At 40.2% G+C, this 24452-nt stretch overlaps 5 protein-coding genes across 5 annotated transcripts; 3 read left to right on the top strand and 2 right to left on the bottom strand.

The window, feature by feature from the left end:
* The first annotated feature begins 29 nt into the window (after positions 1-29).
* On the top strand, positions 30-1216 carry LOC105704040 (mitochondrial import inner membrane translocase subunit Tim22). The gene is made up of 5 exons (XM_012432887.2): positions 30-207; positions 302-585; positions 660-844; positions 944-1016; positions 1088-1216. Exons 2-5 carry the CDS (start codon positions 345-347, stop codon positions 1168-1170), a joined length of 582 nt encoding a protein of 193 aa, XP_012288310.1. The 5' UTR covers positions 30-207; positions 302-344; the 3' UTR covers positions 1171-1216.
* A 19-nt stretch (positions 1217-1235) lies between these two features.
* On the bottom strand, positions 1236-4654 carry LOC105704038 (septin-1). Its single transcript, XM_012432884.2, has 6 exons — positions 4121-4654; positions 3793-3985; positions 3439-3697; positions 2972-3337; positions 2792-2896; positions 1236-2701 (listed from the first exon to the last, which is right to left on the bottom strand). Exons 1-6 carry the CDS (start codon positions 4142-4144, stop codon positions 2569-2571), a joined length of 1080 nt encoding a protein of 359 aa, XP_012288307.1. The 5' UTR covers positions 4145-4654; the 3' UTR covers positions 1236-2568.
* A 536-nt stretch (positions 4655-5190) lies between these two features.
* On the bottom strand, positions 5191-8860 carry LOC105704039 (eukaryotic translation initiation factor 4H). The gene is made up of 5 exons (XM_012432885.2): positions 8767-8860; positions 7750-7920; positions 7407-7657; positions 6980-7279; positions 5191-6904 (listed from the first exon to the last, which is right to left on the bottom strand). Exons 1-5 carry the CDS (start codon positions 8796-8798, stop codon positions 6759-6761), a joined length of 900 nt encoding a protein of 299 aa, XP_012288308.1. The 5' UTR covers positions 8799-8860; the 3' UTR covers positions 5191-6758.
* A 626-nt stretch (positions 8861-9486) lies between these two features.
* Positions 9487-14382, top strand: LOC105704032 (DNA polymerase V). The gene is made up of 10 exons (XM_012432877.2): positions 9487-9653; positions 9755-9952; positions 10033-10428; positions 10517-11100; positions 11180-11292; positions 11370-11896; positions 11984-12637; positions 12722-12970; positions 13054-13481; positions 13551-14382. The coding sequence occupies exons 1-10, from the start codon at positions 9498-9500 to the stop codon at positions 13966-13968; spliced, it is 3723 nt and encodes a 1240-aa protein (XP_012288300.1). The 5' UTR covers positions 9487-9497; the 3' UTR covers positions 13969-14382.
* Positions 14383-15233: 851 nt separating this feature from the next.
* Positions 15234-22764, top strand: LOC105704033 (E3 ubiquitin-protein ligase MIB2). Its single transcript, XM_012432878.2, has 12 exons — positions 15234-15394; positions 15602-16059; positions 16137-16252; positions 16336-16727; positions 16820-17032; positions 17149-17320; positions 17397-17682; positions 17780-18091; positions 18274-18637; positions 19035-19252; positions 19360-19604; positions 19684-22764. The coding sequence occupies exons 2-12, from the start codon at positions 15629-15631 to the stop codon at positions 19974-19976; spliced, it is 3042 nt and encodes a 1013-aa protein (XP_012288301.1). The 5' UTR covers positions 15234-15394; positions 15602-15628; the 3' UTR covers positions 19977-22764.
* Positions 22765-24452: the final 1688 nt, after the last annotated feature.

Genomic DNA, 24452 nt, shown 5'->3' with positions numbered 1-24452 from the left:
AACTAATCGATCTTGTCTAACGATTCGCAGATAAATAAGTTTATTGAGAGGGGCACGCATTGACGCTAGTATTTCTGCTTTCTCCCCGAAAAATTGGTGATGGACAGTGAAAAAAATTGGAGAACTTTCCCGTACCATTGATTCAAGAATTAAAATAATGTCGATTTCATATAATCTCCCTAATTGGAATATTAAAAAAATGAACAGGTTAGTTAGGCTTATCGATGTATTCTAACCGTGTCCCATTACATTGAGACACGTAAATTGTAATGCTTTGTTAATATTATTTCTTGTGTTACAGTTAGGAATTATTGAAGTACAACTCCTAGAAAAGACTTATCAACATGTTTTCTGTCAACCCACCTAAGCCCCCAGCTCCTGCGGAGCCTGAAAAGCGTATTTTTGTTAACGATGCCGACTGGGATAAGATTGCAGTGCACTTAATAGGAAATCAAAAAAGGTTTCGTGAAAATATTATAATCCCAAGGATAATGGGACCTGTACATATTAAGTCAAATGAAGAAAAAACGATTGAAATGGTGATGGAAAGTTGCGCTTTTAAGAGTATAATGAGTTGCGTGTTAGGTACGTCCTTAGTAGCAAATAAATATTTCTGTTTATTGATATTTTTGCTATTATAGTTTGACCTTATTTTGCAGGTTATGGTCTAGGAGCTGCAATAGGACTGTTTACATCGAGTGTGAATCCAAATGTTGCTAGCATCGAAAAACAGCAAACAGTTAAAGAAATTTTTCGAGAGATGAAGACCACGACGTTAAGTTACGCAAAGAACTTTGCTGTTGTAGGTTGCGTATTTTCAGCTATCGAATGTTCTATAGAATCAGTAAGTCAGCTTGAATTAATGGTATAATTCTTATGTTGCAAAATAATTTTGTAAAAGGTTCACCAGTTCACATTTTCAAACCATTTTGTTTAATTTTAGTATAGAGGAAAAACTGACTGGAAAAATGGCACTTATGCTGGAGGAATGACCGGAGGCTTAATAGGCCTGAGAGGTATTACTGCCAGTTATTAATTCTATATGTCTTTTCTACCATTTGTTTAATTTTCATGTTAATTTTTCTAGCCGGTGTGAAGGCTGGCTTGGTTGGTGCTGCAGGTTTCGCAGCATTCTCAACAGCGATCGACTACTATATGCACAAATCGTGAAGGATAGAGTTTATAGGATTACTGTAAATAGGTGAAAATATATAAGCAGTGTATGTGGTACTACATCTCTGTGAATATAAGAATGTGTGCGTACACACTTTATTAAAAAATTCGTACAAATAAGTACAATTCGCATGAGTATGTGAACCTGGAAGCTGTACAATACAAAATTTGTGCACTTTGATTTTTATCTGACTTTTTATGCACACTTTTTCGGACAGTTACTCATGAAGAAGATTGTGAACATTTATCGTATAAAATCTGTGCTAATATAAAACGTCATTAATACGATGACCGAGGTCTGAGATACAAAAGTAAATTGTCTTCTTCTCAATGAAGACAAAACTAAAGGCTACTGCGATTTCAGAACAAACGTTCAAATTCCGTTTGTTCTAAAAAAAAAATATATGTATATATATTTCTAAACGTACAAACTCTTGTCATTGCTTATCACATCACGAAAAGGAAAAGACTACTGAACAGTTACTAGCAACACTAATTGTGATATACGGAATATCAAATTTGTATAATGGAATTTTTCTCTTTTTCTCACCGTTAAGAAACCGTGGTATGGAAGATATTAGGAATACATATATAAAATTGGTTGAATAACAATTATTGTTATTTTTAGTATTGTTCTATAAAATCACTTATGCAAACCTCACGAATGCGGTATCATTTTCTAACTTTGATTCTTCTTAAATTTATAGCTAACATTCTTTAATCTTGCAGTTATCCAACTACATCATTTGGAAAAATATCATCTTGTACTTTGTAATGACTCCAAATTAAATATAGCAACAAACCATAAAATATTGATATTATCTGATACGATATTAATAATACGTTTTCTTACATATCGATACATATTGCAAATAAAAAGGAATACAATACCCAGAGTGTACTTCCAACAAGTCTCATGGATTATAGGCGCGATGCGAGGAAGACGACAACGCGTCACAAAGAAATTGCAAGGCACTTTGTAGTATGATTGTATCGTTCTTGGTAGTACTGTTCATTGATTGTTATAATAGTTCATTTATGACATCTGTTTTAGCATGGATTCTTTCCTGAATAATAGACATTAGAAATGATCACGAAATGGATTTTCATTTCTATGTATAAAAATATACTACCAAGGTACAGTGTAATCGATTAAGTATATATCTTGATGATATCGAAGACAATCTATCTAGGAACAAATATGTTGCCTTTAAATCGTTGTCCTAAGACGACCAACGAACTCCTTGCATGAAGATGTTAAGACTTATGCGACCGACACGTTTCTTAACAACGTCATGAATAGACTCCTTTGTTCATATAATTTCCTACCGATTGTTTGGCACCTGGCAAGATCAAGATCCTTGTCTACCTTTCTTAAGTTTCGCTCTTATTAAATTAAGGCTGTTGCTGTTGCATCTGCGCTTGCATTGCTGCTAACATTTCTTGCATACGGCGCAGTTCTGCTTCTTTCTCTTGAAGAATACGATCTTTTTCTGACACAGAATTAGCTTTTTCTGACTCGATGATCCTAAGAGTTGCATAAATAAATCGTTATGTGAGAAGAGCTTTGATAATTAATGTTATTAATCATTAACTGTGTGTAAGTCAGTATACTTACGTCTGACGCCGAGGAGGTACAGGTGCTCCTTTAGCTAATCTTTCACTACGATAATTTTCATAATGTACTTCTTGCGTCACCTCTTGCAGATCTTGCATGTGCGTACTGTAAAATTAAGCCATGAATTGGATGCATAACGTTATCGTTGGAATAATTTAAAAACTAAGTGCAATAACTCACATTAACATTGTTCTTAGCTTGATAAAATCACAATGCTCTGGATTTTCCACCTCGACGACACCCCATGGATAAAGTCTACCTCGAACTTTCCTTCCTTTGACTTCAAGCAATGTATTTGCACCACAAACTGCAAATGGAACTGCTTCTTTCAATTGTCTCACTTGTTCTTTGTAATCTTCATCCTCGTCGCTATCACAATCTGGTAGCGGGTAGATTTTGATACCACTGCCTTCAATTTCTTCCATAACACGTTTTTTTAAACGCAGCACCTCTTTTTTAGTAAGAACATCAGCCTTTGCGATCACTGGCACAATGTTCACTTTATTGTGTAATTTTTTCATAAATTCGATGTCTAAAGGTTTCAATCTAATTTGAGAACAAAAGTCAGATTAAGTATCCGATTAAGAATAAAATAACTTTTTTAATTCCGGCCTAAACATCAGATCCAAATAATGAAAAACACATACCCATGACCAAACGGTGAGATGAAATAGAAACAACAATGAATTCGATTATCCACGATATTTCTTCGGTTCAAGCCACTTTCATCACAAAGAAATCTTTCGAATTGATCGTCGATATACTGTATAATAGCTCTAAAGCTATCCGTATTATCGATTGCATCTCCATAGCCAGGGGTGTCTACCACTGTAAGACGAAGTTTAACCCCTCTTTCTTCAATTTCCACCGTGGAAGCATCAAGTTTCACAGTCTGATTTGTTTTCTCTGGAAATCAAAAGCAGGACATATGAAATCCATGCTATTGCAAGATAAAACTGAAATAAACTAATTTCGGTTAAATTCAACGTAACCATCCATACCAACGGCATCAGGAATTACTCGTTCTGGATATAAATCCGTAAGAAACAAGCTATTAACAAGAGTAGATTTTCCCAGGCCGGACTCCCCAACCACCATTAATGTGAACTCGAATCCTTTCTTCACGGATTTCCGATGTACCTGATTCGGCAGATTCGCAAATCCCACGTACCCAGGAGTCTCCAGACTGGCGAACTAAAATACGAGACACAATCATGAGATGGAATTATTATTCAGATTTTTTTTTAATTTACAGAAAACCGTCAATATATATGTCGAATCACAGACCAATTGGATTAACCAGAATAAAGGTGATAAGTAGAAGCTTACCGTCTTCACACTTTCTGTGGACATTTCGCGAGCAACGTTTCCCTTCCGAGTTGAAACGACGCGTTCCAGATTTTCCTTGCAATTCGTCGAAATGGCAGATATTGTCACGCGAGTCACACTGACAGGAGGGTCGGAGAGCGGTCAGGAGTGGGGTTATGTTCGTTCAAACCTTTCGATGACTCCTCGGCATCTCTACTAGATTCACCGTTACCATTGGCCGAATAATCGACACTGCGGGTCTTTGTACCGTCACTGCGATTAATTACGATGATCGAACGGCCAGAGGAAAGTGAGAAGGGGAAACAAGGAGGAACTCGGGACTACAAGGTGGAGCGGATAGAAGGGGCCACAGGGGACGGTAAGGAATTTGCAAGGGAACGCGAATCGACTGCGGACTGCGAGACCGGGAATGTTGTATCCGGAGAGAGGGGCGACCCCCCAACTGGGGGAAGGCGAGGCGTGGCAATTTGAGATTTGGAACCGGCATTACACTCGTTTATGTACTTCACGGCTTCGTTTACCCGATTAACAAGGACTGCCACTATACAGTTTCTAAAGTACAGTAATTACTATTCTCCATACTGCCGCTAATAATTTTAATCCTTTCTAACTCAATTTCTATTTCGAGCCAAGAAAAACAGATATAACATAGAGGTTCAAATATTCACCTTCCGATGTTAACGATTTGTTTATAAATTCTTATAAGTTTACAATTTCCATGGCTACAAAGAAGTGGTAAGATAATGCGATACGTTAAGTTTTACAGATAAAAAGAAAACGACAAAATTTAAATGAAGTGGTTGAACAATACGATCTAATTCTACAGTAAAGATGTATTTATGTACCGACAAAGTTTATCGCAGTTTCTATAATAAAATTGAATGGCGCATATTGTATAGCCAAAGACATGCAACATTGAGTAACGTTCTGTATAATAAAGTGCCAGTCATCGACTCGATGTCAGCCTCACGTCCTATACTAAAGGCAATGGACAATTGCTTAGGACAATGTGAAACTACAAAAAGTACAGAAAAGACAGCCTATATGAAATACTTGTCCTTAAGGATGGATACGAGGCAAACATCTACTTTATTCAGGAAATGTTATCATATACAAGCGTAGTTTTACATAGTATTCATTGTTACTCCAAGGTTTTCCATTTTCTTCGCTATCATCTCTTGGTCACCGATCGTGGATGTCGGCAGACGCTCAAACCATTAGCATAGTTAAATGATACATTACTTGGTAGTAATTAATGTATAATAATTCTTTCATACCACTCGATGATGTAAAAATCTTTGAACCTCTGCTTCTTTGCTTACGAATTGCTTATCGTTAGACACACCGATAAACAATCCTAGGGGGCAATTATTCAAGGTAGGTCAGGTACGCCTGAACAATTGTCCCAGTTAGCTTAAATAAACAATCGTTCACGATACATTAGCGTTATGAAACAAACGTAAAAAGTTCTGTAGGAGGATCGAGCACGGGGCGAGTTGGTGGAGTTAGAGGGAAGGGGGTTCAGCTCCTCTTTGTACTCTTTTTCCAAAGAAATGTCACGCCCGAGTACGTACCGAGCGGTTACGGTGATTCGTGAGTGTAACCGTACACGCGCACCAAATAACGGTACTCTTGCCTTTCGATAATTTGTACACGTATTCTCTCTCTTTCTCACACTCATTCTCACTTGCTCTCTCTGCACATTATTACGGATAGACATAAAGCCGACACGAATGGGCATGAATATCAACATGTACGTGTGGGTAGCATCATCTAAATAGCCATGATTTACACAAATATTCTAAGTACTCGACACAAGAGTTGGGCATAATTTAAGTCACTCGTTATCCGGGGAAATCATTCATTCGTTTTCGTAACACCCTAAATGATTAAGCTAAATATAAATAGATAGTAGCGTTTAATACTTCATGTACATCTCGTCAATAATTTATCCATATGAAATTTCTATACGATCGACATAAACTGTATTATAAATTATAATTTAAGTTAATACCTTAAATAGTGAAAATAGTTATAATATTAGACAGAGAATATATCCCAAGAGCGCGTTATGAAAGTTTTTCGTAGCGTTTAGAGCTAAAATGCCTTGTAAAAACATTTGGGAGTAATACGAACGACGAATGCCATGAATAACTGAAATAACGAATAATCATCTGATTATGGATTATTTGTAGTTTATTTTCCTACCGTAATTTCGAATAAAAAATTGCCCAACTCCGCTCGACATACATTGTTCATACACGTTCTTTAGGTACAAACTGTCTAATTTGTAGTGGAACTTTTTGAGAATGGTGCACACTTATAGTTGTATCGATGAAGAGACGAAGGAAAGGTGGCGGAGTGGCGAATTTCATACGTTAAATACCAAACACCAAACCAAATGGTTGCAAACTTCGGCACAGGGTTACTCTTATAATTATCACTTTCCGCAAGGGAAGACTCTCCCATGAGGAGTTGACGTAAATTTTAAAGATTTTCTGGGGCCCTTTTTGCAACTTCCAAAAGTTTGGGATAGCTGCAGGATCTAACCATTTTTTCATTTCTTGCAAGACAATTCATTCTTTCTCGAGGGAAATTGTCCCCTGATATATGGGGAAATAAAAACTAATTATGGTGTTTACTTGTCTTCGACAGTTTTCACGTTCTCTTCTCGAGGCTTTGCACCACCATAAATTGAGCTCGACTTGCTCGACTCATCGATTGCATTCAGGGGACGTTGAACCGTTCTTGGTGCCAGCACCAGCCTCTTCCTTCCCGTGGTGTCTAATAATGGATGTGAAAATGTTAAAAGGCTGCTTCTTTGAAATGTATTAGTTTAAAAATGATGATTATAATAACCTGGGGGTGGTTCTTTAAGGTATGGTTCATCGTTCAATTTACGCTCAGACCCTGGAGGTCCACCACGTGGACCTGGACCTGGTCTGTTACCGTATGCTCTGGGACCGGCACCCCCGGGACCACCGGGACCACCGGGACCACTGGGGCCACTGGGACCACCGGCTCCACCGGGAGCACCACCTCGGGACCATTCACGACCACCATCATCGTTAAAATTCCCAAAACCACCACCCCGTGGTCCTCGATTATCTCCGAAACTACTTCCTTGTCTATCTCTTGGCCCTCTGTCATTAAAACCTCCTGCAGAAATGCAATTAAATGTAAAAACTATTCATATCTATTCATTTTAAACATACTTTAACTTCATTTTTGGTATATTATATACTAAAGGATAACATTAGTAATATATTTTTAATGTGAGTCTCACCATAATCATCTCCGCCATAGCGATCATTTCGAGGTCCTCCACCATCTCTACCTCTGTAACCACCTCCACTGCTGCCGCTACCACTAGGTCCTCGCCCTCTCCTATCGAACCCTCCTCCTCGATCGTTTCTTTTGCTGTCGGCTACATCTATTTTGATATAGTTATTTTCTACCACGACAACGCCATCCATCTCCAGCGCAGCCTCCAAATCGGACAGGTCTTCAAACTCAACATAACAAAATCCTTTAAACCTGTGGAAAAGTAAAATTCATTAAAAATTTCTATTTTTTTACAACATGGATACATATGTACACAAACTACTAAGAAATAAAAGTATACAAACCTATCAGTATCGCGATCCTTGACCAATCGAATGCCTTTAACATGTTGTTTTGAAAAGATGTTATCTACATCTCCTTGAACAATTCCATTCGGTAAATTTCCGACATATGCGATGTAAGGTGGCGATGTAGGCAGTGGTTTTTTGCCCATACGATGTCCACCTGAAAAATCTCTGTAAAATCAAAGAATAATTAAAACATGGTTTACATGATGTAACTTATAAAAAGAAAATGTAATATTATATCTAAATCCATAAGATCCATAATAATTTTTCTGTCCTTCTTAAAATGTAAATTATTTCAACATCCACATAAACGATGTACTCTGATTTCATTTTACTTCGATACGTTGATCGTAATATTTCCATTGAGAGATATAGAACCACTTTTACAGATACAAGAGACAATGTCACTGTATTGAAAGAAACATTACATCTGAAGTATATTTTAACCATAAAACTGGATTAACATTTCTCTGAACGTTAAACTAACTCCTTATATTCCGAGTTCACAGCACAATGACATATGTCAACATTGGAATTGCTAATGTTAAAGTTATAGGACCTGAAGGCAATTTAAGGCCGAGAAAGCGTCTCCATTAACACAGTCGAGTTAAACCAGGATTTTGCAACGTTTGACACTCACGAGTACCTTATCTTACCACGAAAGACTTTTACGATTTATAGAAAACGCGTAATATTTTCAAGCATCCAGGAGATTCGACACATGAAGTCAAGAAGTAAAAGATCACCACTATTCGCCGATTCCCGGTAGGAAATCTTTAAATCAGCTCGAATGCTGACTGCCCGGTCAAAATAAAGCCGCGTGTTTCAGCCTCACGTTCGCAAAGTGTTGCGCTGCACTCAGGCGGCCGAACACTTAACCTTAAAGCGGCAAAATATTGACGGAAACCGAATTCCTTTCCGAGCAGCTGGAAGGTTGCGACTGTCCCGCAAGGGAGAAACACTCGAAAACTTTAGCGAGATCAACGAACGAGGGAAATTACTGGCGATACTTGCCTCAATTCTACGTAACCACCTCGACCAGCCATGTTGGATGCCCGAAACTGGCTAGAACCGCGCGAGTCAAGCGAGCCACTACTATCAAGTTGGCACTTTTACGCTATCATTAAAAAGCTTTTCACGAGAATACAAATCACGCCGGTGACGTTATTCAATTAATTCGGTGGCGAGTCGCCGATGGAAGCGACGGCCGATCAGTGGGCGGGAAAAACAAATTATATGATCATAGATCGAAACCGCCCTCTGGTTCTCGAGCTCGTTCGTTCGCCCACAATGGAGTTCTCACGAGACCGTTTTACATTTAGAATTTATCATGAGACGCATACGTGAACTGTATAATTTATGCCGGCTTAAAAACAAGCTTCGAATGATATTTCACCGGTGTAAATTCTGGGCCCGGACATTAACCTGTTAATATATCGATGTCAATAATTCCATTGACTCGTGCCGATCAAGCGAAGGTTGCGGCGGGAGATAGCGGATTGAAATCGTTTCCGAATGATCTCTATTTTGTTCTTCATTCATAAATGGAACGCTGTATTAGCAGGGATGAGTTGGTTAGGTGGACAAGATTTCTATGACTAAAATTGTTTATGATCCCATTGGCTCGTTTCATTGGATCTAACCAAATATGTGCACGCATTTTTTTCATTTTGCTATGACATCTATACTTTCGAGCAGTCTATGGTCGTCAGAGAGTCAATATGGCTGCCAATGGCTCGTACCACATGGCGGGTCCGGAATCGTGTGATCTCGAGAAGCGAAAAATGCGGAAAATGGGTACGACGGTTCTAGATTACTTTACAAAACTAACGGCAGATAAGGAGCGCGACAGATTGACTGGCGCCGCGGGTTTATTGGAATACTTCTCTCGATATGATCCAGTAAGTATAACGTGATATTAACCTCAAAACAACCCGGTGACGACTGCTGGATAAATTCATAATGACATATTGGATTATTTATTTTCTTAAACATTTGACAGATGGAAACAGAGAATAAGGAATTAAATTATGCACTGACAAGGCTTTTGCGAAGTTTAGGAGCTTCTCGGGTGGCTATTAAAAAGGGATCATATACCACGTTGACTGCTTTTTTATCAACGAATCCTCATGTTAGTGTAGCCAGGATTTTGGACATCATGAATGTTCAGTTACATCCCGTTAACAGCAATTCAAAGGGTGTAAGAATCTCTCTGAAGTTACTATTTTACAATTGTAAAATACATTGAATGTTTGTTATATATTGTTTTTTATCCATCAGGAAAATGCAGATATTTACATGGGTCAAATACTGACTTGTGGAGCACTTATACGTTCTAACATTCTTTTAAAAAGTTCCAAGGAAGATTGGATAAAAGTCTTAGAAATATTGTTAACTGCAGGAAAAAAGCGCAGTTACCTGTCCTTTATTTCGACTTCGTTTGTTTTTGATTTTATAACAGAACTTGACAAGAAATCCTTCGCCGTAATATGGCCATTGATTCAACAGGAGTATGGCAAGAGTTGGAAAGAGCAAACATTGGATACATTTTATGGCCTACTCTTTATACAGGATAAATTTCCTGCCATGGTTAATAGTACATTTCTGAATAAACATTTAGAAACAGATGAGATTATTGGTGCAAAGTCTATTCAGAATCTTATTGAATTGCTGACTGTAAGTTTCAAATTTTCATTAATTTTACTATAATAGAATGTTGTCGATATGTTGAACGAATAGTAATTATTATTATACTTGCACTTAGGACACACCCAGGATTGTCTGCTGCCAACACCCGGTGTATAAAATATTCTGTGAGAAATTGGTCTTAACAGATTATACATTAGAATTTTGGGCAGGCATAGACAAGCATTTTTTAAAACCATCAAAAAGTATGGAACACTTATCTTTGGAAATATTCAAATTAATAATATCAAATGTTAAGGACAAAAGCATAATACCATCTTTATTGACACCTAATTTTTTGCAACACATGTTAAAACGATTTCAACTTTATAAGAAGATTAAAAACGATGAAGTTTCCTTAGCTTTTAAGGAGACATTATCTCTGTTAGTGACCACTGTTTCTGACGAGAAAGTCAAAACGAAAATTCAAGTTGCAGTACTCAAGAAACTGATACTATATCCAGGCGATTTAATGATAGAAAAAATAACAGGCACAAAAATTATACAAATGATAGTTGCAAAGTTAAATGCAGAAGGTGTAAAGAAGATAGCAAAAGTATATACAGAAATTGTTGAAAATAGTAAAGCCAAAGAAAAAAGTAATACGAAAACAGAATCTTGGACAAATGCTGAGAGAGTATATGCCGTTCAGTTACTAACAAGGTATTTCAAGTACAAGATTTAGAATTTATTGTGTTTTAACTAATAACCTTTATTTAAACAAATGCATCGTTCGTTTTAGGCTGCTTGGACATCCTGCGGTTACCCTGGATAAAGATTGGAGATTACATCAGCTCATATTTTTGTTTACTTTAGGACTTTGTGAAACACCTACTGTTGGAGGGGAATTATCACGTAATTATAAATTTGTTTTATATCGTCAGCTATTTTTCTACTTATTTCTGCATTATTCTCATTACATGTTTTTTCAGCACAAATTAAGGACAGCTTCTATCGTGCTTTAGACCAGAAGTTTCCAAAATTACTTGATTTAAGGACCGTGCTAAGTGTTGTTGTACATCATATTCATGAAGAAGTGTTCTCGAAACCATCGTTGAAGCTTCGAGCACCTTTAGCAGACACAGCTAAGCAAGCTTGGAAACGAATGATGAGTCTGATTACAAAATTAGAACAGAATAAGAACACAGAAGCAGTACCTATATTTCATACAATGAATCTGCACATGGGTTTACAATTATTTTCAGACCCAGAGATGGCTATTGGGTCTATTGATGAGTTGCATAGTTGTTTTGACAGATTGACCAAAAAGAAATTTAATAAATTAAAAAAAAATAGTGAGAGTATCAATGAAGATGAACCCGAGTGGGTTGATGTCGTCGTCGACCTTTTGCTGTCGTTGCTGTCACGAAATAGTCATCTATTACGTTCTTTAGTTGGCTGCGTGTTCCCACACGTTTGTCAATATCTTACAGCATCGTCTATTCAACAGATTTTAGCAGTAAGTTATAAAATCGTATACATATGAATATGAATAAGAACCGAATGTATTTATTTTACTTAAGATGTTCTTCGATTGTTTATATAGGTTTTGGATATAAAAAGTAGCAGAGACCCACTTACTTTGAAAAATGATAAACACGATGAGGAATCATCAGTTGCAGAAAGTGATTCTGATTCCAGCGCTGAAAGTAACGAAGAAACCGAAAGTGAACAAAATGAAAACATGGAGGAAGAGAGTGATACTGATTCCAGTAATGGATCAGCTGATGAGGACAGAGAAGAAGAAGAAGATGATACTGTAACGGATCGATTAAGATTAGCTGTTCGAGAAGCACTTGGTGACGCTTCTGTGGTGACAGATGTTGAAGACATTGATGTTGATCAGATCAGTAAGGAAGAAGGAAAACGACTCAACGAGTCACTGGCAGCTGCGTTCAGAATTCTTCGGGAGAATCGGCGCTCCCGTTCTAAAAAGCAAGAAAAATCTGCGCAGGCTTTAACACATTTCAGAGTTCGTGTTGTAGATCTCTTGGACATGTATCTAGACTCCTGTCCTTCGATGGTACTGTCATTGAGTATATTAGTTCCTATGTTTTCATTGTTGGAGTTCTGCATTAAGGATCCCCATCAGAAACCTCTGGAAAATCGTGTCCGTTCGTGTTTGAAAAAGTTCTCAACGGTTCGAAAATTCAAGGATACAGAGGATGTAGATGAACAGCTGTTAGTCGATGTGCTGAAGGTTAGTACTATGGAAGTTTCAAGTAATATGTAATCATTTTTACCTGAAATCATATTCTAATGGGTCGGTAACAATTTTTTAAAGGCATTAATTGAGAAAGGGGAACGGTCAGCTTCGGTTTGTCAAGAAATGGGTGATAAACTAGCCGAGTGTTGCACATTTCTCATTAGATGTGTACAACAGGCAAGTTTACCTGCGACTACATTTGTCGAGATCTGTTGCGAGAACTTAACAGCCTTCTTTAGGAAAAGGGACTGCATTCTTCCCGTTACTCTATTCAAGAGTATTCTGCAATTAAATTGGGCTGGAAATTGGCAACTTGCACCGCTTCTGGTAAACTTTCATTCGCATTGAATGAAATTTGAAGAATAATTCTATGGATATCTAAATTATAATCAAAAATCTATCTGTTTTAGGTTGATTTTGCCTTTGACAGCTCAATCAGATCTTTCCGTAGAGGACAGGCTTTAGAATTCCTAACAATATTTTATCGTAATGACAGATTAATTCGATCCGATGAAGAACATACCAAAGTACGTCTTAAAATGGAAAAGAAATTATGTGAGACCAGCATAAAGTTATTGCAAGAATTGAATTCTAATTCAAGTAATAACGAAACGTCTATAACGAATAAAGATAAGGGAACTGGAAAAGTTAGACAGAAGTTTATTTGCCTCCTATTCACGTTATTACACACTGTCCGTTCACACCAGATTCCACAAGCGTGGGACTGGAATACTGTAGCAAAAAGTATGGCAGCGTACAGGGTACTTGTCACATTAGCGAAGGATGCTAAGACTGCTTATAACAGACTAGCTTCCCAAATTGGTGCACCTATTAATATGTAAGTACAGATATGAAAATAGGTACAGATGAAATTTCGCACAATACTATGATGAATGTTTATTTCTAGTGTTCCGAAAAAAGAAGAAAATAGTAAACCTGCCGCAATATGTAACCAACGGTTAGAAGAAAATGGAGACGTGTGTTCTGCAAGCTCGGAAGGTGACTCGGAATCTGAAGAGAAGTCTACAAATAAGGAGGGTAAAAAGAAAAAGAAGAACAAAACTAAACGGAAAGATAAGCAGAAGTTAAAAAAAGAGGCCCGGGAGCTGCGTGAGAATGCAATGTCTGAAGGATTGCAATTTGTTGGATTTAGTTCCTTAAATTTGTTAAATGGTAGCACCGGAGACCACGAATCTAATCATAAAAGAGAACAATTAAATAATAATAACTCAACACCTTCCGTGCAGAAGAGGCCATTAGGTGACAATTGCAATCGGAAGGAACAATCGAAAAGGAGAAAAAATCAAGGAGACCCTGCATGTTAAAATTAGTAACACAATTGTCGATGTATTACTGTTATTTTTGTACAAGTGTATATCAGACGTATGTACATCTGTAAGGCATAAAATTATTTTCATTGGAACTATTTCTCTTAGATCATATACTTTGTACATTGTTTTCAAACAATGTTAGGTTTTACTACATTATTAAGCCTTCCGTTATTACAACGTTTTAGGGCATTGTTTCATCTAAAGCCAGTAGTTCTTGAACTACTCAGACTTTCCCTATAACTGGGGTCATATAACGAACGTGTTATTGAATGGCGATAAAAATAGCACGACGGATAATGGAATTTGCGAGAATTTAGACATTTAATTACAATCGGTAAAACGCAGCAGTTTGTAAGCTGTTATAAATTGTACTCAATCAAAATAGGATAAAAAAGAATTAAATATTTACCAGACTGCTCTTGTGTTATTTTCTTACTTTTATAAGCAGCTCTTGAAATTTAGAAAATACATTGGCAACAACAAAATACTGGGTTTACAGCGTGATTAAATAAACCCAAGATCAGCAAGTAGAACATCTACCAAACTCATTGTATTTTAAAAAAAGTTTATAAATAGATTATTAAATACGAACTAGTGGAATGATTTTTCAGATTCAAAATTAGATTTCGCGGCTGTATTGAAGGAGAGTGTTATTGACTTTAAGTCATCTCTCACAGATGGCGCCGGGGTCCTGTACCGTGTAACATCAGAGATGAGTTGGTAGCAGAGATCAGAGATGAGTTGGGAGATTGCTTTCGGGCAGGATCGTGCGATCGCATCCTATGCTGCCCTCTGGTTTCGTACGTTAGCTTTCACCGTTTTTTGCCCCCAAGGGCGGCACAACGAATTTCTGACAGGAGCTCGCGCACTCGCGATGGCGGTACCATCTACCAGTCGCCATTGGCGGCTCACGTACTCGTGATGGTAATACCCTGCGGTAGTTGATGGTGGTGGCTTACCTACGCTTATCGATACTGCTCGCTTTTCATGGTAAGGGAAGAACAATCGTAACGCTCCATTCGACTTTATCTACTTATCTACTACTATTAAGTACATTGATGCCACGAAGTCGACGTGATGCGGAGCTTTGGGGCACGCGTCGGTGTCGCGTACCAGAGCTGGTGAAAGCAAACGTACGAAACCAGAGGGCAGCACAGGATGCGATCGCACGATCCTGCCCGTGAGCAATTTCCCAACTCATCTCTGTCCATGCTCCCAACTCATCTCTGGTATGGGATGTTCTCAGAGAAATTCTCTAATCCATGATTATGATCCTACATAATGTCGTGTGTCTGAGACATCTCGCACTATTTTTCTGATTAATTTAAGTCAGAGCTAGGTTCTTGTATTTTCCCATTTCGGTGGCGGTCGTTGTCTGGTCTATGATTCGCCCTAAGTACTATTCAGACGTTCGCTTCAGGTTCGTAAGATACTTTTAGCATATGCACTCGCTTTCCCGCACAGTAGATACATTGATTTTGAAAGGTAGCAATCTGTTCTTTCATAACTTTTACGATGCTTTAACTATTTACCACCATTGCGTATGACGTATCTCATGGGGCTTGGTTCAATGTTTTGCACTTTAATTCATGTTTCTTGAAAATTAACATTTTTTTCATCTGAACAGCTGCTGGAGCTGGAACCTAGCTCCAAGATGTTGGAAGTTGGTCTGAGGGTGGTACGAGGGCAAGACTGGAAATGGGGAAATCAGGACGGAGGAGAAGGCCATGCCGGCACAGTCATAGAAATTGGGAAGCCTCCTTCCTCTGGAAATTCAGGAACTAATGCGAATCCTGTGGATAAGACTCCAGACAAGACAGTAATTGTGCAATGGGACTATGGATCTAGAAGCAATTATCGAATAGGGTACCACGGAGCATTTGACCTGCTAATATTCGACAATGCCGCTGCAGGAGTGAAGCATACGAATATTATTTGCGACGGTTGCAAAAGACACGGAATTATCGGCATCCGTTGGAAGTGTGCACAGTGTTTCGATTATGATCTGTGCACGCAGTGTTATATGGCCGATGTACATGATTTAACGCATACATTTCAAAGGTTTCAGACAGCAAATTCGATCGGGTAAACTATATTCTCTAGAATTAGAAGCTATTAAACATTTGACTATAATTGTAATTACCAATGATTATTGTTTATAGAATTCAGTTACCTGCAAGAGAAGGAGATTTGAAAGTGCCACTAAAAGGTATATTCATCGGAGCAAAGGTGGTCCGTGGTCCTGACTGGGAATGGGGAAATCAAGATGGTGGAAGGGGTATATATTTCTTACAGTGTTGCTTTTGAAGTTCCTTATAAATTTAGTGTCATACTTAATAATCATAATATTAATTGTCATAGGGAAAACTGGGAGAGTAATGGATATACGAGGCTGGGATAATGAGAGTGGACGTTCCGTCGCAACGGTAACGTGGTCCTCGGGTAGTACCAATGTTTATCGATTGGGTTATAAGGGCTGTGTGGACCTTCGCTATGTTGAGGAAGCAACATCTGGCACATACTACAAAGAACATTTACCCCTTCTGGGACAGGCAGTATTAACAATACCTGAAGGTGAATGTGCCGCATCTCCTACAAATGATAGTGCTGTTGGTAGTGTTGTTTCAAGTCCTCGTCACTTAACTTTTAACGTTGGGGATAAAGTAAAAGTACTCATGGAAGTCGAGACGCTAAAGGACATGCAAGCTGGCCATGGAGGATGGAATCCACGCATGGCAGACTATATCGGGAGGGTATTGTCGATTTCTAGTTGTCATTCTGTGTCACTGGAATAAAAAATTAGATACTGTGTCAATGAGGTAATTACAAAATCTTATGAAATCAGGTTGGTACAGTTCACCGTGTCACGGATAAAGGCGATATTCGCGTACAGTACGAGGGATGTGATAATAGGTGGACATTTCATCCCGGAGCTCTGACCAAAGTGACGAGTAAAGACAGTTTCTCACTTGGTGACATAGTGAGGGTAAAAAGTGACGCAGCGATAGTCAAGCATTACCAGAGGAACCATGGGGAATGGATAGACGTAATGAAAACGGTATGTTCTTGACATTTCTAGCATATTTGTATAATTTTTTGCATTTACAAATAAACAAAATTTACTGCAATTTATTGAAAACTTAATATATAATTTTTAAAAATGCTACTTCACAGGCTCTTGGGAAGACTGGTAAAATAATTAAGATTTATTCTGACGGTGATTTACGGGTAGCACTGGATGGTCACACTTGGACGTTCAATCCATTATGTGTGACCCTAGTTCCTGCCGGTACCAATGCAGGAAGCCCAGGTCCTGCAGAAGTGAATCGAATGAAAGATCGACTAGGTAAGCACACATTCAAATAACAGTTTATAATTTCCCATAGTATCCACCATTTCTAATGTTGATCAAATATTCACAGTTGATAATAGTGGAATGCCTGACGGTACAGCTTTAGAGGTACAAAAGTTTCTGCGTGAAGCAGCAAGAGGAGAGACTGGTATTTCCGCGGTACGAGAGTTCCTTCGAAAGTATCCTGGCAAGGTGGATGTACGAGCCGGTGGACCCGGAGGAGGCAAGAAGACCTGTTTGCAGATCGCAGCACACCAGGGTCACCGACAACTTTGTACTCTTTTACTAGACGCAGGTGCATCCCTTCGAGCAGTCGACGAAGATGGGGACACACCCCTACACTACGCAGCATTTGGGTGAGTGACGTCTCATCTATAAGCCAGGTCGCAGACCTTAACATAAATTCAAAAAAAAATAAATCAACATACAGAAATAATTATTTACCATAAACAGCAATCAACCCGAAATCATGGAGTTGCTCCTATCACGTGGAGCGGTAATAGACGCTGTAAATAATGGTCGGTGCAGTGCTCTGCACGTGTCCGTGGATAAACAGAACGCTGCTTGCGTCATGACATTACTGCGTCATGGTTGCGACGTAAATCTGCAAGATTCTTACGGTGACACCGCGCTTCACGACGCGATTGGTAAAGATGCTCTGGACATTATCGATGCCCTCTGTTCCTGTGAAAGACTGGATTTTACGCTTCGCAACAAGCGGGACTTCAACGTCTTACATCATGCTGCACTCAAAGGAAACGCGTAGTACGTGTCGCCTAATTTATTATCCTGCACTGACGTCGATTTTGAAAGAGTATTATTTTTCGGTTTAATTTTAAATAGCAGTAAACTATTTGCATACATATACTATACGTACATATGTATTATATGCTATTGCACAATACTTCATTGAAACGGAACAGTGAAAAGTGGTGTACTGTTTAAAGTGCTACAGAGAGACTGGTTGCTCGAGCAAGTCAATTGGTGGATGTGAAGAAGGAGGATGGATTTGCCGCGCTGCATTTAGCCGCTCTGAATGGACATCGAGACGTGGCTGCGACTCTTCTTTTGCAAACCGGAGGTCGAGCCATGGTGGATCTCAGGAACAACCGGCGTCAGACACCCTTGCATCTAGCCACCTCCCAAGGCCAGTGGGCCCTCGTCGAGTTGCTCGTCAGCCACAATGCCGACATCGCGGCCACCGACGAAAATGGCGACACGGCGTTGCATCTTGCAATCACAAAGAGTCGAAATCAGCCCGTCACGGTGGCTACTGCCGAAAGTAGTAGAAATTCTCCTCTGATAGACGCGGTGAGTTCGGCGTTTATACACGTGATTTGTTAATCCGTTGTCCTGAAAATGTGCTATCTAAATAAGATGTTATGAAAGTGTCATATATACACCAAAAATTCAAAATATTTATAAAATTTTTCTCCAAAGTGGGTACACCGAATAATTTGAAATTTTTATACGTAATAATGAATGCCTTGAAATTAGCGAAATTTCATTTTCCGAAAAGAAATGTATTTATTCTGGACATGCACCAAAAAGAATTTTGTTCGAAGAATAAAATTTCGTGAGTTTCAAGACCTTCATTAGGATCTCCATGATTACGTGTTAAAGTTTCAAATTGTTCTATGCACCCAGGTTGGAGAAAAGTTTTATATATATTGTAAATTATTTATTCATGAATTATACTTTACGGCAGATCTGGCAAAACCTGGCGAGCCAGAACGGCAGAACAGAGTTAGCTCTGGCCTGTTTCTTGGTGAGCGTCGATACGAGTGGTCTTCTCCTGGAGCAGGCGAAAAATGCGAAAGGGAAGACACCGCTCGACCTTTTGCAGTCGGATCCAGAGGCCGTGCAGCTTGCCGATTTGCTTCGGACCTACCAATCCCAAAGACATAGTCATGGTAGTCAGTTAGAGTAAGTTGGCAGTGAATACGTCGCAAATAAGTCGTATATAAGTCGCGAATAAGTTGCGAATTTACCATCCGATGCCACTAACAATAATCTCCAATTTTCCCCATCAGGATAGAAACTAATCCGTCCTCCGGTAGCACGGTGCCGCCGATCTACCGGATAGAGACGATCGCAGAGTCTGAGGCAACAAGCGACAGCTCCAGGAAGTCGGGACGCGGTTCCGGCGACGTCGATGAGTGTCGCGGAAACGCGGCACTCGCGATAACCGGGAAAGAGGAGAACAGAATTGATCCCGGAGGCAGCGTCAAATCGCCAAGTGCCCATGGGGACGTAAAGCCCCAAGTCGCAGTCAATGGTGAGGAGCGATCTTGAACAACGTCTTTTAGATTAGATCTTCCTCGATTGCTCACAATTCCAATTGTCCCTGAAATCAGTGAAAGAGGAGCGGACGTCGAGCAGCGACAGGGAGGAGAGTTCAAAGAACGCCGTCGAGGAGGAGAAGAAGGAAGACAGGGACCGAGAGAAAGACAAGGACCTGGAACGTTTGCGGTATCTCGAGACTAGGGTCGCTGACCTCGAGGAAGCGAACATGTGCAGCATCTGCATGGAGCGTCGACGCAACGTCGCCTTCCTCTGCGGACATGGGGCCTGCGAACACTGCTCGACGCCCCTGAAGACCTGCCACATGTGTCGCAAAACAATTACCAAAAAGATCAACTTGTACTGAGCGTGATCCTCGACCGGAGTCCACGGAGAGATAGGTTGATGTATACAGGATGTTCCAGAACAGTCCAAAGCGAGCCTCACAGTGGTGCATCTAAAAAAATTTCGTTCGTTGAGTCTGTTGATTTCGTTCGTATACGGAAAAGAGCTATGAACGAGATATGCGTTTCACTTTGCCTTGTATGTAGGTATTTGTGTTCCGATGTGCATCCGGCGTTAGGACTGTCCGGTACACCCTGTACAACCGCCGCAAAAACCGAGTACAAGACGACAAATGAAGTCCACTAGTCAGGACTGATTTCCCGGGCGCCGGGAAGTTGCTTTTCCTTTTTCAGTGGTCCCGCGATCAACCTAGCGTCTAAAAGTGGCTGCGCTCGTAACGATAAGTCCTTGCGATAAATCCGTGCAAACCGATCAGTAGAGATTTAACTGCACAGATCACGAGTCGCCATGATTTATCGTAACGTGTACAACCACCTTTAAGGCGATATGAAAGTAGCACTTGAGAGGTCAATCGTTTATGAAACTTCTCCCAATGATGTGGACCGAATCGTTTAAAATTTGACCTTGCCAATATAAAGGTCCTAAGGAAGCTCCTGAAACCCATTTTCCTGATTCTTTTTTTACTACAAAAGTGAAGAAGTTAATCATTTAAAAATCAGGACCTTTCCCTATATTCCATGTAGGGCCTCCATATCCACGTGATAACATTTCAAACGATTCTGTATCTTGAGTTCGGAGGAAAGTTTCATAAACGAGATCCTTCAGTGGCCACTTTCATGCCACCTTAACGATCCCACCAACCCTATCTTACCGTGCGACGGAACTGCCAAAAAGGAAGAAAAAACAAAATATGAAATACGGTGTTAGATGTGACCCCGAAGTTTTAACCCTCGCGTTGTACAGTCCCGTGCCATAATTGTACATAGTCCTTGCGTCTGGCGAAAGACGCGCCTCGATGGAATTCCCTGTTCCTTGCGATTCTTGCCGTGGGACTTCGATGTTACCTTCGAGAGCCGAGTACGAATCCGCTCGGTCCCGTCCATTTCCTTATCAATATGGCGTTGCATCCCCTTCGACCCGACAATTCCCACTCTCAAGCCCTCTCGTAAACTCCCCGACAATCGAAAACGCCGTAAATGTGCAATCACATCCCAGTGTGCGACTGTTATTAATTAATTACCTGTATTAACCGATTCGTTTCCGATAACGCAGGCTTTATGCGTTGAACGGGACCCTAGGATCATGAGCGTGTTAAATCCGCGTGCAATAAGAGGTTCGATCTCTACGTCTCATTTACAGAGTCGCTTGTGCGTATTGTAAGGGTTTATTTGAGCGAGGGCTTATAGCTAAAGTTTTCCCCCTATTTGATACGGCGAATCATTTGTTAACGGTGGCTCGATTACGACGCGATGTCCCTTTTTATCGTTTAATTCTCTAAGCACGGTTTATGGCGTTAAGTTTAGGAAACAGTATCATGGCCGATACTCCTCGCAGTGGCGCTTAGACTTCGGCATCTGTTATTGTACAATGTCAATGGCTGGAGAGGCCTCGACAAACGGCACGAATCATTGTATTTACGGCGTTTCCGATTTTGGCGATTATTCTGAGCTCATGACACGTCGAGGAGTCGCATGATCGGCTCGTTTTTTAATGAGGATTCACTTCTAAGAGGTTAGTTTACACCGACGGTTTAAGGCGATGTGAAAGTGACGTCAATGAGGCCTCGTTTATCAAACTTTTCTTCGAACTGGGATTACCTAATCGTTCAATTTTGACAACGTGAATATGGGGGATATATAAGGAAGATCCCGACATCCATAATATTTCAATTTTTTTAAATTTGCTTATAAACATTTTTAAAAAATGGATTAAAAATAAAATTTTACCCGTTACGAAAAATGAAATTTATTTTACGGTTGTCAGGACCGTTCTTGTAGACTCTGTATTCGGGTTGTAAAGTTTGGAACGATGTACTTTTTAGATGTCACTTCCACATCCCCTTATGGATTAGTTTTATCAAACTCGATGTAAACAACGGTGTACCAATACGCCATGGAACGCACATCTTAAGCGTATTGTACCAAGACGATACACTATCGTTTCCCCGGACAGTTTACTAAATCCATGCCTTTGGTACTCATATCAAGTGATCGGTGTAAACTAAGGGCCGATTGCACCAACCGCAGACAGGATGAAATTTCTCAACTGATTAGTTAATCTGAACCAAAAAAAAAATTAAACTAATCGAAGATTAAGATCCATTGTTTGGTAACCTTAAATCGGTTGGTTAATTTTAATCGCGCGTTAAGTAATCCTCGATTAAGGATTTTAACTCGAATGTTGGTGCAACCGGCCTTAAGCCTTGGTGGATGAACAAACTCGTTATTAAAGTACAGATGAGACTCGTCTCACCTGTCTTTGCCAAAATAGATGTAGAAAAGTAATAATAATAATAACAATAATAATAAAGAAAGAAAGGAAATGGTAGATTGAAAAATAAAGGATAAGAACAATTGCACGAGCGCACGTCTCGATAATCGTGGTCGACCATCGATAACATTTCTTAGGGAAGGGACAACGCGCGCGCGCGCGCTCGTTAGTGCGAAAGAGAAAGAAAGTAAAAGCGAAAAAAAAAAGAAGCCCATCGAATAGGTCGACGAACCGCAAGAGAGATACGTAAAAAAAGGGGGGGAGGGGGGCGCGATCGATGTAAGTTTTTACGTTCGTACATCAAGAGCTAGAGTGTAAGAGGTAATTTAAAGAAAATAAACGATTTGGAGCTAAACGCCCGTACGGTCCAGTTTAATGTACACAACCTTCAACGCCTAACAATTTCGCATTTTACGTATCACTAGACTGAGAGGAGGAGGGGTGGGGGGGCGGGGTGGTTGGAAAAAACCGAAAACAAGAGAGGAAACAAAAAAAGAAAAGTCGGAACAAAGGAGCCACCGAGAAGTGGCCGGTTTTCTCTCTACCCTCCGAAATTCGAAACTCGAAACTCGTCACTCTCACACTCTCTCTCTCTCCCTTCCTTGACATCCGCCTTAGCGGCAAAAGTCTCATCATTTCGTTCATCTTTCTCTCTCTCTCTCTCTCTCTCTCTTTTCCGCCGACGATAACAATAACGATAAAGATCGGCGCGCGACTGCGGCGCGCCTCGCTAAAAAATACAGAGCGTCCCCTCCCTGGGGGGGGGGTGGGGGCGCGCCGAACTTACTTTATAAACCGCCATAAACGGGCTACACCCTAGAGACCCGCAAACGAGGTTACGTACGCGTCTTCGCTTTTGTGCTATTGCCATATTTTTGTTGTTTTGTCGTTTGTCTCCGTTCCCGGCCGGGACGACGTCCGGCCGGTTCTCTTACTTTTAATATTCCGGTGCTCGACAAGGTCCGACAGACGTATATGTTACAATCCCCTTGAGCCGGTTCGGAAAACGAAGAAACTGCGGTAATAATCATAGTAATAGTAGCGTAGTGGTAGTAATATAGTCGTAATAATAACTCTTCCTAAGTAACCTAACGCGGTATGCTGTAAGGTGATGATATATCATGTTGTTTAGTACCTAATAAACCTAAGCGAATCCTGGCGACGAGGCCATGCAGTAGGACCACCTATGGACCGGGGATCGGCGTCGATTACCATTATCGTTGCGTCACCGTCACGTCCCCGTACACGAACAAGTGACTAAAAGGAAGGGGAAAAATGCCGGGCAGCGACGCGCGGTGAAGGTAGGTCCGAGCTGACCGGCGCGGCACGACACGTCGCGGTTCCGACACGTTCCGGCAAAAGTTCGTAAAGCGCGTACCAATGACTTACGTCGATCACTTAAGGTGATATGAAAGGATCATTATATATATACATATGTATGACACTTTTATAACACCTTAAGGTGACGTGAAAGGGATATCAGCGAGGCCAATCATTGATGAAACTTTTGTATAAACTAAATATATTAAATTACTAGAAATTCTGCCACGTGAACGCGGAGGCCTCAAAGGTTCCAACACCCATGCAATTTCATTTTTCTATAAAAAAAAAAAAACTAAGGAAACGTTTATAAACAATTAAGAGAAAAATGATATTTCACGGGTATGAGAACCTTCCTCGGGGCCTTGGCACACAGGTAAAATTCTTACGCGATTCGATAGACCCAGCTCAGAGAAAAGTTTCACAAATGAGACCTTTCGGACGCCACACTCGCTTCGCCTTTAAATCTACAGACGAAAGACGTTTTTACCGCTGAATGTCAGGCACGTACCTGAAAGTATACCGCAACGCCTTTGGTACATTAATTAGGTGATCAACAATTGCACCGAACCGCGGATTACGAAGTTTTGTCGTACCGGTGCCGGTACGTGCCGGAACCGCTCCACGTCGTTCCGTGTCGGGTACAGTGAGTCGGCCTCTCGCGTAATCGTCGCTGGAGACAATGCAAGGTGACCCGAAGGAACGGATAATCGCTGCGAGCCCCTGC

Source organism: Orussus abietinus, unplaced genomic scaffold (genome assembly GCF_000612105.2).
Source record: "Orussus abietinus isolate OABI.00-Male unplaced genomic scaffold, Oabi_2.0 scaffold7, whole genome shotgun sequence".
Taxonomy (NCBI): domain Eukaryota; kingdom Metazoa; phylum Arthropoda; class Insecta; order Hymenoptera; family Orussidae; genus Orussus; species Orussus abietinus.
Note: the sequence above shows the minus strand (reverse complement) of the source record. Positions and strands in the feature narration are given on the sequence as shown.

What these genes read in the sequence shown, in the direction of transcription:
- LOC105704033 (XM_012432878.2), top strand. Translation starts at nt 15,629, where the DNA reads ATGTTGGAAGTTGGTCTGAGGGTGGTACGAGGGCAAGACTGGAAATGG. An exon ending in GGATAGACGTAATGAAAACG is followed by an intron (nt 17,033 to 17,148) that starts GTATGTTCTTGA and finishes GCTACTTCACAG; the next exon opens with GCTCTTGGGAAGACTGGTAA. An exon ending in CTACACTACGCAGCATTTGG is followed by an intron (nt 17,683 to 17,779) that starts GTGAGTGACGTC and finishes TACCATAAACAG; the next exon opens with CAATCAACCCGAAATCATGG.
- LOC105704032 (XM_012432877.2), top strand. Translation starts at nt 9,498, where the DNA reads ATGGCGGGTCCGGAATCGTGTGATCTCGAGAAGCGAAAAATGCGGAAA. An exon ending in TTAACAGCAATTCAAAGGGT is followed by an intron (nt 9,953 to 10,032) that starts GTAAGAATCTCT and finishes TTTATCCATCAG; the next exon opens with GAAAATGCAGATATTTACAT. An exon ending in GGCAACTTGCACCGCTTCTG is followed by an intron (nt 12,971 to 13,053) that starts GTAAACTTTCAT and finishes TATCTGTTTTAG; the next exon opens with GTTGATTTTGCCTTTGACAG.
- LOC105704038 (XM_012432884.2), bottom strand. Translation starts at nt 4,144, where the DNA reads ATGTCCACAGAAAGTGTGAAGACG. An exon ending in CCACAGAAAGTGTGAAGACG is followed by an intron (nt 3,986 to 4,120) that starts GTAAGCTTCTAC and finishes CTCGTATTTTAG; the next exon opens with TTCGCCAGTCTGGAGACTCC. An exon ending in ATCTCACCGTTTGGTCATGG is followed by an intron (nt 3,338 to 3,438) that starts GTATGTGTTTTT and finishes TTCTCAAATTAG; the next exon opens with ATTGAAACCTTTAGACATCG.
- LOC105704040 (XM_012432887.2), top strand. Translation starts at nt 345, where the DNA reads ATGTTTTCTGTCAACCCACCTAAGCCCCCAGCTCCTGCGGAGCCTGAA. An exon ending in TATAATGAGTTGCGTGTTAG is followed by an intron (nt 586 to 659) that starts GTACGTCCTTAG and finishes CTTATTTTGCAG; the next exon opens with GTTATGGTCTAGGAGCTGCA. An exon ending in AGGCTTAATAGGCCTGAGAG is followed by an intron (nt 1,017 to 1,087) that starts GTATTACTGCCA and finishes TAATTTTTCTAG; the next exon opens with CCGGTGTGAAGGCTGGCTTG.
- LOC105704039 (XM_012432885.2), bottom strand. Translation starts at nt 8,798, where the DNA reads ATGGCTGGTCGAGGTGGTTACGTAGAATTGAG. An exon ending in AAGGATCGCGATACTGATAG is followed by an intron (nt 7,658 to 7,749) that starts GTTTGTATACTT and finishes ACTTTTCCACAG; the next exon opens with GTTTAAAGGATTTTGTTATG. An exon ending in CCTTAAAGAACCACCCCCAG is followed by an intron (nt 6,905 to 6,979) that starts GTTATTATAATC and finishes ATCCATTATTAG; the next exon opens with ACACCACGGGAAGGAAGAGG.